Consider the following 13,839-nt stretch of genomic DNA (forward strand, 5'->3'; position numbering starts at 1 on the left):
ACCTTTTGTTCTTTCTGCATAATCGCAAGCGCTTCTAATTCCTGTTTGGACGGGACGCCTATCCTAATCGCAGCGTTTCGAGCCTTTTTTAACACCTCCTTGGATGGCGCGTCATCCCTATTTCCTGATTCTAAGACGCCAGGTTCAATTTTTTCGAGCATACCAAGGTACGTTAAGCGGGGGCAATTATTCGTTACAAGTTGTTTAACTTTTTCCAATCTTAAACCTTTTAAATGGGTGGATTTTGTTGTTCCTGTTGGATGAACAGGAATTGATGAATAGTTTACTGTAAAATATTTTTTATCCAAACAAACCAAGTCGATAGATGCCACACAGTGACAAGTCCCAAATGTGCACCGAAATTTGCTGTGAAAAAAGCGGCCCGTTTTTTGCTTGACATACCATCTTTGCTCCTTTGCCGCGAAAGAACAGTACGGATTACTGTCCTTCAATGCGCGTCGAATGATTTCCGGCCATTCCTTTCCTGTACAATATCTACCTTTAATACCTTTACTAATATGATCGAACTCGTCTGTAGTTAAAGTAAAACTTGCACTCTGTGCGAAAGTGCTCGGAGACCAATGCGCGTCGCGGTTTAACTCGACAAACTCATCAACATCGCACTCGCCGAATTCATCGCATTCATCGCGCACATCAGTCAAACCTGTTACCTGTTCGTTTACACCTTCCGATTTGTTCAAACATTCCACAACATCAACCAAATCCTCATCACACACATCAGCAACATCCACGTTATTTTGACCCCCATCACTCTCGTCGCCCCTATCAGCGCATTGGATTACTTCTTTACCCTCTTCAAAAATCTCGCATTTGCTCGCGCAGTGTTTTACAATTTCATCCCGGTTGCGCTCCCAAGTTGATTTAAGTAACCGGATCTTGTTTCGAATATAAAGTTTATTGTGTTTTCCTTGGTATATTAAACAGTAAAGCGTGTGCCAGTTATCGTTATTATTTGGGTCAAAAGTGTGAAATTGTTTTAAAGCGTCAATTATCTTTGTGATCATTAAACCAAGATTGTCATCGGCATTAGAGTCGACTACATTAAATTCGACATTGGATGGACTAGCAGCGCAAACAGGTTCTTCGGCGTTATCATTTCCAACAATATTACAACTACATGATGATTCGCGAAGAGACGTTGTTATGTCAATTCTATTGCGTTCCCAAAATCTTTGAAGTTTACGAACTTTTTTGCGACGTTCTGCGTTTGACATTCTTCTTTTAGAAAAAAAACTAACCAAAGCATGCCACGACGAGAGGGCGTGAGGGTCAAATGTTGAGAACGTAGTTATTGCTCTCACAAATATATCAATTGTTAAATTACCTTGTTTCTTCTTTTCCTTACAAGACGTTGGCGAGACGGTCTCGGGAATTTCCCTTCGAGCACACTTCATCGGTGGTGACGCGATGTTCTTGTTGTCGGGAATTTCCCTTCGAGCGCACTTCATCGGTGGTGACGTGATGTTCTTGTTGTCGGGAATTTCCCTTCGAGCGCACTTCATCGGTGGTGACGTGATGTTCTTGTTGTCGGGAATTTCCCTTCGAGTAAGTAATCGTTGGATTTAACATAGCATCTCTAACTGAATTGATTCAACTTTGATTTCATTCGATAGTGGGATGGTATAAGGTGGTTTGTGCAAAAGAAAAGCTTGCGACTCGCTTTGTAGCAACATTTATCGGCGAAAGTACGTGACGCCCATACATATGGCTTGGCGGTTTGAAAAAGCGGCGGGCGACGGTCGGGTTTGAGTAAGTAATCGTTGGATTTAACATAGCATCTCTAACTGAATTGATTCAACTTTGATTTCATTCGATAGTGGGATGGTATAAGGTGGTTTGTGCAAAAGAAAAGCTTGCGACTCGCTTTGTAGCAACATTTATCGGCGAAAGTACGTGACGCCCATACATATGGCTTGGCGGTTTGAAAAAGCGGCGGGCGACGGTCGGGTTTGAGTAAGTAATCGTTGGATTTAACATAGCATCTCTAACTGAATTGATTCAACTTTGATTTCATTCGATAGTGGGATGGTATAAGGTGGTTTGTGCAAAAGAAAAGCTTGCGACTCGCTTTGTAGCAACATTTATCGGCGAAAGTACGTGACGCCCATACATATGGCTTGGCGGTTTGAAAAAGCGGCGGGCGACGGTCGGGTTTGAGTAAGTAATCGTTGGATTTAACATAGCATCTCTAACTGAATTGATTCAACTTTGATTTCATTCGATAGTGGGATGGTATAAGGTGGTTTGTGCAAAAGAAAAGCTTGCGACTCGCTTTGTAGCAACATTTATCGGCGAAAGTACGTGACGCCCATACATATGGCTTGGCGGTTTGAAAAAGCGGCGGGCGACGGTCGGGTTTGAGTAAGTAATCGTTGGATTTAACATAGCATCTCTAACTGAATTGATTCAACTTTGATTTCATTCGATAGTGGGATGGTATAAGGTTGTTTGTGCAAAAGAAAAGCTTGCGACTCGCTTTGTAGCAACATTTATCGGCGAAAGTACGTGACGCCCATACATATGGCTTGGCGGTTTAAAAAAGCGGCGGGCGACGGTCGGGTTTGAGTAAGTAATCGTTGGATTTAACATAGCATCTCTAACTGAATTGATTCAACTTTGATTTCATTCGATAGTGGGATGGTATAAGGTGGTTTGTGCAAAAGAAAAGCTTGCGACTCGCTTTGTAGCAACATTTATCGGTGAAAGTATGCACCAGAGCACCCCTTTACCGTGTTTACAGTGGGGGGTGTAGGGTTGAAGTGTAATCGGCTCGTACAGCGGCAGCTCAATGTGTTTTTAGACATGTTTAATATTTTTGGAAAGCTTGATATTTGGGCTTTCGTATGGTTGTGAATTGAAACTTGGGCCATAACGATAAAAAAAGTTATTAGGCAAAAATCGATATTTTTTCATATTTCAAAAATATAAATTCATTTTTCTGTACAAGCCCCAGCGAATTTTTCAAAAGTTTTGATATCGTTTGAAAGGGTTTAGCGCGTAGAATGTTATGCTTTAAAATTTAGCGAAGCGAATCTTGTTTTCGCGACTTATGTCATAATACGCAAATCATATTCATAACCGAATATGAATATGTTTGTTTTTAATATTTTTGGTATCGTTACAAACTTCAGCCTATGATCTGTATCGTGTGAAAAAATCATGCCGCTACCTCGTAAGGTGGCCGAGTAACGCGCGTCCAAACTTTTGTTAACTGGCGTTTTTTTTTTTGTCAACTAACATCCCTCTGGTGATAAAACTGTCTATTCTTTGCAGTACAAAATAGCATGCAAATTTTGGTAGGTGTAACTACCAGAGATTGGTAGGTATGTACAATGCCTTTTAAATCAATGATTCACGAAGCAAAGATTGCCATTTCATCTCTTGTTCCTGCTTTAACATGGAACCTTGTGTTTTGGTCTGGGAATACCCAAAACCTAATTATTTCAGGATCAATTGTTTTGGTTTTTCTTGCCCACTTATTGTTGCTGCAGTGCAGGGATGATTTCTCAGTAAGCAAAGCACTGTTTTGACTTTTAAATAATAACATTGAAACATTGATGTTTTAAGTAGGAACAGGATCAGTAAATATCAATTCCAACTATTTATTTGTGTCCTTGTATGTCATCATGCCATTTTTTGCAGATTGTATGGAGGTCATACATTCTTGGTGTTGTATTTTCCACTGGTTTCAACATTGTCTTATTTACCCCAAGGCTATTTACACCATTTGGGATTTACTTGTGCGTACTATCATTTTTCCACATGAGCGAATATCTTGCAACTGCCTTCCACAATCCAGCTTCTCTCTCATTGGATTCCTTTATCATAAATCACAGCAAGGAATATAATATAGCCCTTGTTATAAGTTTCATCGAGTATCTCATTTTGCTGTACTTTTTTCCAGGTGAGTTTCTTATGCATGCCTTGATAACGTGTGAAAATTATCTATGTTCTTAAACAGTGATACCCTTTTTGTAGTTGCGTACCACCCAGTTAAATGTTACAAAGTAACCTAGGGGATGAAGTAACAAACGTTTTAAGATCACTTATGAATTTCAAATTATGGAAAGGTGTTCGCGTATCACCTGGCACGAATGCCCCCGTGTACAACTAGTGGTTTGCGTACCACCAGTTGGGAAACACTGGTCTAAAACATCAGGCGACTGCTCTATAGAAAGAATCTTAATTTGAGAATGCTTTTGTAAAATAAAAAAATTAATACAGCTGAAACTAAAAATAATAATGATGTTAACTTTAAACGAAACTGATTGTTGATATATAACCCTGATACGGATGGGGGTGAAACATTGGAAAAAAAAATCTCATAACTTATGTGCCAGATGAACAATTCTTGTCAATAAAACTATATATGTTTACTACACTGCATAGGTATAAAGATGCCATCCATTTTTACATTTGTCGGCCTTGCACTGTGTGTTTTTGGGGAAATTTTCCGCAAACTTGCTATGTTCACTGCAGGTATGAATTTATTTTTATCAAACATGGCAAGATACCTGACAGATAAAATCAGTGACAAATTTTTATGCAGGAAAAAGCTTTAACCATGTAGTTCAATTCTACAAGCGCAATGACCATGTTTTGGTAACAAGTGGTGTCTATGGTGTTGTAAGACATCCATCATATACTGGTTGGTTCTGTTGGAGTATTGGAACACAGGTTAACACAACTATTTTACTGTTTTTTCCTGAAAAAACATGTTTTTTTAATTATTGTTGCAGATCCTACTATGCAATCCTGTGTGTTTTCTTGGTTATGCATTGGCTTCATGGAAGTTTTTCAATGAAAGAATTGTTTATGAAGAAATGACATTGATAAACTTTTTTGGACGTGATTATTTGAATTACAAGAAAAGAGTTCCTAGTGGAATTCCATTTGTCAAAGGATACATTTTGTAGATATATGTGTAATATTTTGTGTGTTTGGCATTGTGTTGGTTACTAGTGATGTTTAAGTGTTCCTAAGTTTCAATTAAAATACAGGTTTTACAAAAAATCATACACTTATTCAGTTCACTGGCACCAAGAGAGATATGAATGAATAAGCTTTACAACCCTAAGCTGGTTATAGTGGTGGTTATATTGTAAAGCAACCTTTCCATTAACGATCTCAAAGTTCATAGTCTTATTCTCCATGCAATTAGATATATTTATTTCTGCACAGTAATTTTGGAACTTGAAACGCTGATAATGCCAAACAACACAAAGTGTACTCTTGCAACTGGTATAAACTGCAAAAAAAAGCAGATGCTGAAATTGATTATGAGTTTGCCTTGACAATATCATTGAATTCAGGTTTGAGTGATGCTCCACCAACAAGGAAACCATCAATATCTTTACACTTCGCAAGATCTTTGCAATTTCCAGCATTTACAGAACCTAGTAGCGAACAAATAAAATTTACTTTTGATTTAAAAGTGGCCTCATATTAACAAAAAATCTTGCCATTAAACAAACATCATACAACTGCAAGTGCAGTTTGTCAGTGCTGACAAAAAAAAATATATATATATATATACCGCCATAAATAATGCGTGTTGATGCAGCAACTTCATCAGAAACATTGGTAGCGAGCCACTTCCGGATGTTGGCATGTACTTCCTGTGCTTGATCAGGTGTGGCAGTTTTGCCAGTTCCAATGGCCCACACTGGTTCGTAAGCAATTACAACACCTTTCCAATTACTAACATTGTCTGCAAAAATAAGCATCGTCAATGAGAAAAATATGCATTATATGTTAGAACACAATTTAGGCATCTACCATGGGCATGAATCAAATTACAAAAAATCAAAATTACCTTGCCTAAAATATAAATGCTTTTAAATTACCTTAAAATTTTGCCTTACTTTTAATCATTTCCATTTGTTCAAATACAACTTTTTCTGTTACCCCAGCCTCCCTTTCATCCAGTTTTTCTCCAACACATGGTATGACATTTATTCCACTTTCCACTGCAAGTTTCACCTGGAATCATACTAAGTATAGTGCATTCAAGATCATCGGACTGGTTTACATTACTGTATAGAGGTGTAAGTTTAAATATACAAAAGTAGTCATTGCATAAGTCCAGTATTAAATATAGCGACATTTCAATAGGCTTGTTTTCATAATTTATCCACATTAAAGCTTGTCAGTATACTAACCTTTTGTCCAATGAGCTCATTGCTCTCATTAAAAACATGTCTTCTTTCCGAGTGTCCCAGAATAACCCACTCAATTCCCACATCTTTTAACATATCTGGACTAAAATGCAGCATTAAAGTTTTTGTTTGCAATTAACCTTGTCTATGTTTTTGTGTACTCATATAAAAATATATACCTAATTTCCCCGGTATATGCTCCTTTCTGCATTTTGTGACAGTTTTGTGCAGCTACTTTGACATGGTTTGTGATAGCACCGGATACATACTGGAGGTATATGGATGGTGGTGCGACCACAACATCTGTTTATACAATTTAAATAACAAGTTGAATTGAAGTCATTTATTTTTAATAACACAATATTTACCTGTATTTGGACAATTAATTTTGTTAAGGTTTGCAGCAATATCGGACAGTGAACTTTTACTTCCATTCATTTTGAAATTTCCTCCAACAAAGAACTTTCTATCACCCATTTTTATAATTATTTTGTATTTACCTAATAACAAAACTAAAACATACAATTTAAAAATAATTTCATCATTCACAGAAGCCAGAAACAAAAAACGTAAACATCTTACGATATTTACAGTCACAGCAAGCACTAATAACTAAGTACTTTCCTAAATCTACAATTTTGACTGTGCCGTAAGGCGTGAGCTGCTTTCATAAAAAGGTTGAGGCGAACACACGTTCATTTCTCCACATTATTTCTTATATTTCAACGGGTCCTAAATAAAGATTCTGTGCATTAGCACTTCCTTCGCACTGCAAGGTCAAATCTTATCTTAACCTTTTGCTGTGTATGTGTGCAGCTGCACGTAACAGGTATATGAGGAAAACCACCTTGTCATCAAACAAATGCTTAGTCATCTTACGTCACGTTGGCAGTTGATGTTACAACTGAGGTAAAAACTCAAATCGGAATTAATCAGTGACGTTGTGACCAATGTCGATGCAGACTTGGTGCATAATTAATGCTATTGATTTGGGGTTTCTATTGCAATTCTTACCGCTTATAACTCCACGAGTATTATTTAAATTATTTACGCTTGCACACATGCAATGTTCCATTCTGCGAATATAAAGGAAAGCTAATTTAATACTTAAACAGATACTTCTAACTTTTGTTGCTATTGGCACAAATATTATATCTGTGTTGTCGCTTTTACTAACGAATCCACCTTTCTGCAATGCATGGATTAAGAAAATACAATGGTATTTTAAACCTATTGTGGGTCCGATAGACCCCTGATTGAGATTGTGTGGACAATTTATGTTTAATTTTGTTTCACAAATTACAGAAACACATTTCGTGAGGCATTGACTGATGTAAAATGCGATGAGTCCATTGTTTAACACTTATTGGATGTTTCGTAGTTGTCAAGCGCCAACAAAGCTAATGCGACAACTAAGGTTGCTGACACAATGTTTTGACTCAAAGGGTGGAGGGGACAGCATGACCCAATGCCCCCTAAATACGCTATACTGTTTATGTGACGTCGAAACAATGCATTGTGTGAGTGAGGTGTTGCTGGTACGTATGGTACTTTAACCACCTCACGGACGAGCGAAAGGGATTTCCCCGTTTTATGCGTGGCTACCTTAACTAAAGTTTTCATGAAGACTTTACAATGTTATTACTCTAATATTTAGTTTATTTGCGCAAAAACGTTGTTACACACTATAAGCATATTGATTTTTGGTAGATTTGCTTTAAGACCGCGAATTTCGACACTTTAGGATGTGTGTAGCAGTACGTATATAAAGACAACATGGAGAACACATATTTACATAGAGTGACGATGTAACAGACAGGTTCATATTATTTTATTTGCTGTTTCAAGATCACAACCCGCAGTCCAACTTACTATATTTTAATATATATCCATAAATGTGGATATACGTTTATTTTTCATGGTATTTTTGGAACTTAAATCGTTGTTAATGCAAGACAACACAAAAGTTTAATGTGCAAGTGGAATAAACTATCACAACCAAAAGCAAATGCAGAAATTGTTTATGCGTTATTTGCCTCAACAATATCAGTAAATTCAGGCTTGAGTGATGCTGCACCAACAAGCAATCCATCAATATCTTTACACTTCGCAAGGTCCTTGCAATTTCCAGCATTTACAGAACCTAAAAATGTAAACATAATTTATCTCAAACACCAATAAAAGTGCAAAAGAGAACAAAACATTGTGTTTGAAATACAACATGACAAATTAAATTGTGGTTCTTCAGATCCATACAAATGGTATATGACCAGCTAATAACAATTAGAAGGTTCTCACAACTGCAGTGACAAAACAAAATCTACACAGTTTTTCTGGTTATGTTATTTTTTCTTTGTCCTTTCTTTGTTGCGTAACAATGCACCGATGTACATCAGTACATGTATCATGGCTGAACAGCATAGCTTTCGCAAGAGACCGCGTGGGCTTATTCTGTTTGTAAACTGTAATGCTGATGTTTTGCCAGTATTTTAATATGATGTTCATCATTTTTTTATGATGGTGATTGTGTCACAAATGAGAAGCCCCGCCGTTTGGTACCAATAAATACAACATGAGGAGATATATGGGTGACGAAGTGCGTTGCTACTGATCCGCTGGGAAACTTCCAGCACGTTGCACATACCACCATAAATAATGCGTGTTGATGTTGCAACTTTATCAGAAACATTGATGGCAAGCCATTTCCGGATGCAGGCATGAACTTCCTGTACTTGATTAGGTGTGGCACTTTTTCCACTTTCAGTAGCCCACAGTGCCTCGTAAGCTATTACAACACCTTTCCATTCACAGACATTGTCTGCAAAGATAAAGGTACGTTTGTTAGAAATAACAATCAATTACAAAAGTGAAAAAGATGGATTTGCTGTCCTAAAACGCAATTTTAGACTACTTTATTGACAAAATAACGCAAATTTTTTTTCAGCTAGATTAATTAGCTATGATGACAACTGATTTATGCATAACATAATTTTTTAAACTACAAAATTTTGCCTTACTTTTGATCATTTCCATTTGTCCAAATATAACTTTTTCTGTTACCCCAGCCTCCCTTTCATCAAGTTTTTCTCCAACACATAATATGACATTTATTCCACTTTCCACTGCAAGTTTCATCTAGATTCATATTTAAGTGTTGTGCATTCAAGATAACTGGACTGGCTTTCATTAAAACATGAAGTTATAAGTTTATGTATAAAAAAGTAGTCGCTATATTTGTCCTCTAATACAATAGACACACTTTACAGGCAAAACAGAAGACCTTTTGGCAAAAATTGAAGTAGTGTTCATCTATTCAACAAGCTAAAGTACAAGAAAGAAAAAACAGTCTTACACCGGCTGTAAACGTCACGTGATGGGTGAAAACGCGGGAGGCGTCACAATTAGTAGCAAAGTAAAATAGGCGCACTGTTCTTTTCGTTTACATATTCGCCGTGCTTGTGGACGTCAACATGTCAAATGCAATTTTATGCCCAATGCGACAGAATGCTTAGCCAACGCCGACTTTCTTACATCGGCAAACCGGAAACTCTGTGTTAACTTTTGCCAGAATGTCTATATGCCTGTGAGCAACAGAAGCACGATAACGTTGTATAGTAATTTATCAAAGCTTTAATTTTAAATATCCACAACAAAGCTTGTCTGTATACTAACCTTTTGCCCAATAAGCTCATTGCTTTCATTAAAAAGATGTCTTCTTTCTAAATGACCAAGAAAAACCCACTCAATTCCCATATCTTTCAACATATCTGGACTAAAATGCATCGTTAAAGATTTTATTTGAAACTCACCTTGTCTCCGTATTTTTGTGCTAATATAAATATACCTGATTTCCCCAGTATATGCTCCGTTCTGCATTTTATAACAGTTTTGTGCAGCTACTTTGACCTGATTTGCGATGGCACCCGATACATACTGGAGGTATATGGATGGTGGAGCGACCACAACATCTGTACAATTTAAATACTATTTAGAATTGAATTCCACGACGATTGTTTGCCAATAACACCAAATTACCTGTATTCGGACAATTAATTTTGTTAAGATTTGCAACAATATCGGACAGCGAACTTCTGCTTCCATTCATTTTAAAATTTCCCACTACAAAGAACTTTCTGTCACACATTTTTATATTTAATAATGTATTACCCCAACAACAAAACTATATAAACAAAATTGAAAATAATCTTGTTATTCATGAATGACCAACAAACATAAATTTTCATTTGGTCGCAAGTAGCATAGGCGTCGATTTAGGGGTAAATGGGGTAACATGTCACCCCTTAAAAACAAACAGGATTTCGTTTTAAATAAAAAATTATTGTCAGAAAAACCACATACATTACAGTAAACTACTTTCAAACGACCTGTAGTATCACCGTTACAATCAAGACAAACACAAGTGTATCGTGGATTGTTACGCAACAAAGTGACACGAAACGGAATTTGCGTCGTTTGCCTATGTTTAGGGTGATAAGACTGACGAAATGTTTTTTTCGTGTTTCTAAAACCTGGAAAAGTCACCCTTAATATTTTACAAAACGTTGAAAAATCGACGCCTATGTACTCATGTCTGCAACTGCGGTAAGAGTGATGGTCACTAAAGGCAGGGAGCCACAAACCAATTCATTTCACCTCTACATGAATGTGGCTTACGAAAAGATTGATTGCATTATCACTTCCATGGTCAAATGTTATCTTAACCTGTCACTGTGAGTATTTGGAACTGTATGTCGCAGATAAAAGTGGATGAGCTTATCATCAATCGACGTTGTTAGTGCATTCACGTCTGGTAGACAGTTTATCTCACGACCAGAGTACAAACTTACACTGTGGTATAGTTTGTGACGGAGTCGGTACATCTTTTGTCAGCATCGCACAATGAAACTACATTAATGTGCTCCACTAAAATCATTCCTTTGTTGTTTCGCAGAATAAAATAAATATTCGAAAAAAAGCCAAAGCTAATACCGTATTTACTCGATTGTAAGCCGCGGCTTATAAACTTTAGTAACCTACCGTTTGTGCGGCTTACAATCGAGTTCGGCTTACAATTTTTAATGTCACACCGATATTTTGACTACACTCTGTGTTTTAGTGAAATTTACCGTCCATTCGCTCCATCGTGCCAATACGTTTAGTCGCTTTGTCAGCGTATCTGACAATATAAACCTAAGTTGGGCGCCTAAGTTTGCCTTTAGCATTTACCTGCAGCTTACATTCGATGGCGGCTTATATTAATTTCTTAACACCGTCGCATGCGACTTACAATCGAGGACGGCTTATATTCGAGGGCGGCTTACAATCGAGTAAATGTGGTATGCTATTAATCATATTACCTAAAGTAGACGTTTCGAACACGAACTACGTGCATCATCAGTACTAATGAGCTACACGCAGGAAAGCGCAAAGGTAGACATGGGACTGAACGGGAAGAAGAAAACACAACAAAACCAAGCAGCATGCGGAAGTTGAGGGATGATGTTCATTCATGCGAACCGCAAGGTTGTGCGTGGTCTCACCAATGTAAGTATAGTACCACCAGGGTCACGCAAGTTGGTAGACAACATTAAAGCGGTTAAGAGAAGCTAACTAAAGCAGAAAGAGAGGTGAGCAACCATCTGTGGAAAAAATCGGATCATTCTGTTAATTTTGATTCACCCAAAGTTCTACATAGTTGTAACATCTAATCCAAATTGCTAATTCTTAAGGCACTATACATTCAGCACCACAAACCACCATTGAATGTTGATGACAACTTCAAACCCTTATACCTGTTCAAGATTGACACATCTTAAATGATGACGTCGTTGCTGTGTTGTGGATTGTTAACAATTATTGTTGTAGTGCACCTAATTTTGCCTTTACATTTACGTGAGACTTACTATCGAGTAAATACGGTATGCTATTAATCATATTACCTAAAGTAGACGTCTGTACACCAACTGCGTTTATCATCAGTACTAATGAGCTACACGCAGAAAATCGCAAAGGTAGACATGGGACTGAACGGGAAGAAGAAAACACAACAAAACCAAGCAGAATGCGGAAGTTGAGGGATGATGCTCCTTAATACGAACCGCAAGGTTGTGCGTGGTCTCACCAGTGTAATAGTCCCACCAGATCACGTAAATTGGTAGACAACATTACAGCCGTTAAGAGAAGCTAACTAAAGCTGAAAGAGAGGTGAGCAACCATTTGTGGGGAAAATCAAAACATTCTGTTAATTTAATTTAAAAATAATTTACACACTACATAGTTGTAACATCAAATCTAAATTGCTAATTCTCCAAGCACTATACATTCAGCACCACAAACCACCGTGTTCAACATTTAGGTCCTCACTGCAGCTTGGCACATCTCAACTGATGACGTCATTGCTGTGTTGTGGATGCTGCTGTCACGTGACGCGCCTCGGAGGGGGAGGGGGGTGTTGCTTGTTATTGTGTTTTCTTTTGTCCGTTCATATTCAATGGCATATTTGCTTCAGCTTTTCTATTTCGATTAATCAACTCCAAGTATTTTGCACCTAAAATAAATACAAAAAAATCTTTAATGATGTTGGGTTTTGTTTTTTTCTGCTTAAAAAGCACGCGGGATATAAACAATGCAGAAATGCGGTGTCCTGTCCTTGCGATTGTAAGAAGATGCTTGTTTAAAACTTTAAAATGAGTTATTTAATATCATTTCACATTTGGTAGCCTATAGTAGCTTTAAGTAGCTTTGAGTATTTCTGCCGGTATGGAACCAGGGCCCCATACGAGGCGCTAGGTGTCCGTGAATATCAAACGAGGGCCCATGGACTACATTGTGTGCTTTGAACTTAGGGAGTTTTTCCGCAAACCTCCCATAATGTCATGTTAACTCCAAAAAAGGTCCTTGCATTGGCACATTTTCCTCTCAATGACCCCGGTGTTGAAATCTCTAACGTTAACCATACTTGGAGCAAAACCTATACCTTAATATAACCAATAGGTACAACCACGATGAGTTAAGAAGATGCCTTCGGGATTCAGAAATTATGACGTCATTTTTAAACCAGATAAATTCTTCTGTAATGACGATTGGAATAGATACAAACGCATAAAACTGTATGCCAGAATTATGCTTAATTATGTGCCAAATTAAACGAACACGTTTATTGGAGGACATATAAGCATTAGAGCCAATAATCTTTTTATGGTGGAAGTCTTGTCGGCTATTTAGCTGACAAGATCGTTGTATGTCACACCATATAGCTGCACCAATGAGACTTATTAGGTCGAAGCAATAGCCCTGTGTGTATAGCTCACTATAAAAACTATTGATTTTGGCAATCAGAAACTATCTGAATTAATAGCATGTCGTAAATGAATGGGTTTATTATTTATATTGACAGTAACAATTTTATTATGGGCATAGGATCTATGGCAATTAAACCTTGTTTTGGAATCCCCTCTGCGATAATGCACCTGCCGACTGTTCCGCTTGTTTCCCAATAAACGTTGCGGGGTCTTAATTGTGACTTAATTATATGTAGCCACAAACAATTTCGTAAATTAACGAAATTGCAAGGTACGAAAGTAAAACAAACAGTAGGCCTATACCTGAAGGTAAAAAGACCTTGACGGTAATAAGGTCCCCTGGCCATAACTCTTGAAAT

The 13,839-nt window shown here is 37.4% G+C and overlaps 3 protein-coding genes across 3 annotated transcripts; 1 reads left to right on the forward strand and 2 right to left on the reverse strand.

The window, feature by feature from the left end:
- Nucleotides 1-3,298: 3,298 nt before the first annotated feature.
- LOC145909237 (uncharacterized) lies at nt 3,299-5,088 on the forward strand. Its single transcript, XM_082996569.1, has 5 exons — nt 3,299-3,530; nt 3,664-3,925; nt 4,411-4,500; nt 4,571-4,698; nt 4,761-5,088. Exons 1-5 carry the CDS (start codon nt 3,354-3,356, stop codon nt 4,935-4,937), a joined length of 834 nt encoding a protein of 277 aa, XP_082852695.1. The 5' UTR covers nt 3,299-3,353; the 3' UTR covers nt 4,938-5,088.
- Nucleotides 5,089-5,175: 87 nt separating this feature from the next.
- Nucleotides 5,176-6,687, reverse strand: LOC145909238 (triosephosphate isomerase B-like). The gene is made up of 6 exons (XM_082996570.1): nt 6,548-6,687; nt 6,359-6,482; nt 6,183-6,282; nt 5,886-6,003; nt 5,558-5,731; nt 5,176-5,417 (listed from the first exon to the last, which is right to left on the reverse strand). Exons 1-6 carry the CDS (start codon nt 6,654-6,656, stop codon nt 5,299-5,301), a joined length of 744 nt encoding a protein of 247 aa, XP_082852696.1. The 5' UTR covers nt 6,657-6,687; the 3' UTR covers nt 5,176-5,298.
- Nucleotides 6,688-7,890: 1,203 nt separating this feature from the next.
- Nucleotides 7,891-12,631, reverse strand: LOC145907875 (triosephosphate isomerase B-like). The gene is made up of 8 exons (XM_082994973.1): nt 12,140-12,631; nt 10,902-11,840; nt 10,215-10,298; nt 10,024-10,147; nt 9,852-9,951; nt 9,197-9,314; nt 8,824-8,997; nt 7,891-8,322 (listed from the first exon to the last, which is right to left on the reverse strand). The coding sequence occupies exons 2-8, from the start codon at nt 10,957-10,959 to the stop codon at nt 8,201-8,203; spliced, it is 780 nt and encodes a 259-aa protein (XP_082851099.1). The 5' UTR covers nt 10,960-11,840; nt 12,140-12,631; the 3' UTR covers nt 7,891-8,200.
- Between the last annotated feature and the right edge of the window lie 1,208 nt (nt 12,632-13,839).

This window comes from Ascidia mentula, chromosome 7 (genome assembly GCF_947561715.1).
Source record: "Ascidia mentula chromosome 7, kaAscMent1.1, whole genome shotgun sequence".
NCBI lineage: Eukaryota > Metazoa > Chordata > Ascidiacea > Phlebobranchia > Ascidiidae > Ascidia > Ascidia mentula.

Coding starts and splice junctions, on each gene's coding strand:
- LOC145909238 (XM_082996570.1), bottom strand. CDS start 6,656: ATGGGTGATAGAAAGTTCTTTGTTGGAGGAAATTTCAAAATGAATGGA. Junction 6,483..6,547: donor AATTAATTGTCCAAATACAG/GTAAATATTGTG, acceptor TTGTATAAACAG/ATGTTGTGGTCGCACCACCA. Junction 5,732..5,885: donor ACAAATGGAAATGATTAAAA/GTAAGGCAAAAT, acceptor TTATTTTTGCAG/ACAATGTTAGTAATTGGAAA.
- LOC145909237 (XM_082996569.1), top strand. CDS start 3,354: ATGCCTTTTAAATCAATGATTCACGAAGCAAAGATTGCCATTTCATCT. Junction 3,926..4,410: donor TTTGCTGTACTTTTTTCCAG/GTGAGTTTCTTA, acceptor TACACTGCATAG/GTATAAAGATGCCATCCATT. Junction 4,501..4,570: donor ACTTGCTATGTTCACTGCAG/GTATGAATTTAT, acceptor ATTTTTATGCAG/GAAAAAGCTTTAACCATGTA.
- LOC145907875 (XM_082994973.1), bottom strand. CDS start 10,959: ATGATAAGCTCATCCACTTTTATCTGCGACATACAGTTCCAAATACTC. Junction 10,299..10,901: donor CCAAATACTCACAGTGACAG/GTTAAGATAACA, acceptor AGTTCTTTGTAG/TGGGAAATTTTAAAATGAAT. Junction 9,952..10,023: donor GCATATACTGGGGAAATCAG/GTATATTTATAT, acceptor GATGCATTTTAG/TCCAGATATGTTGAAAGATA.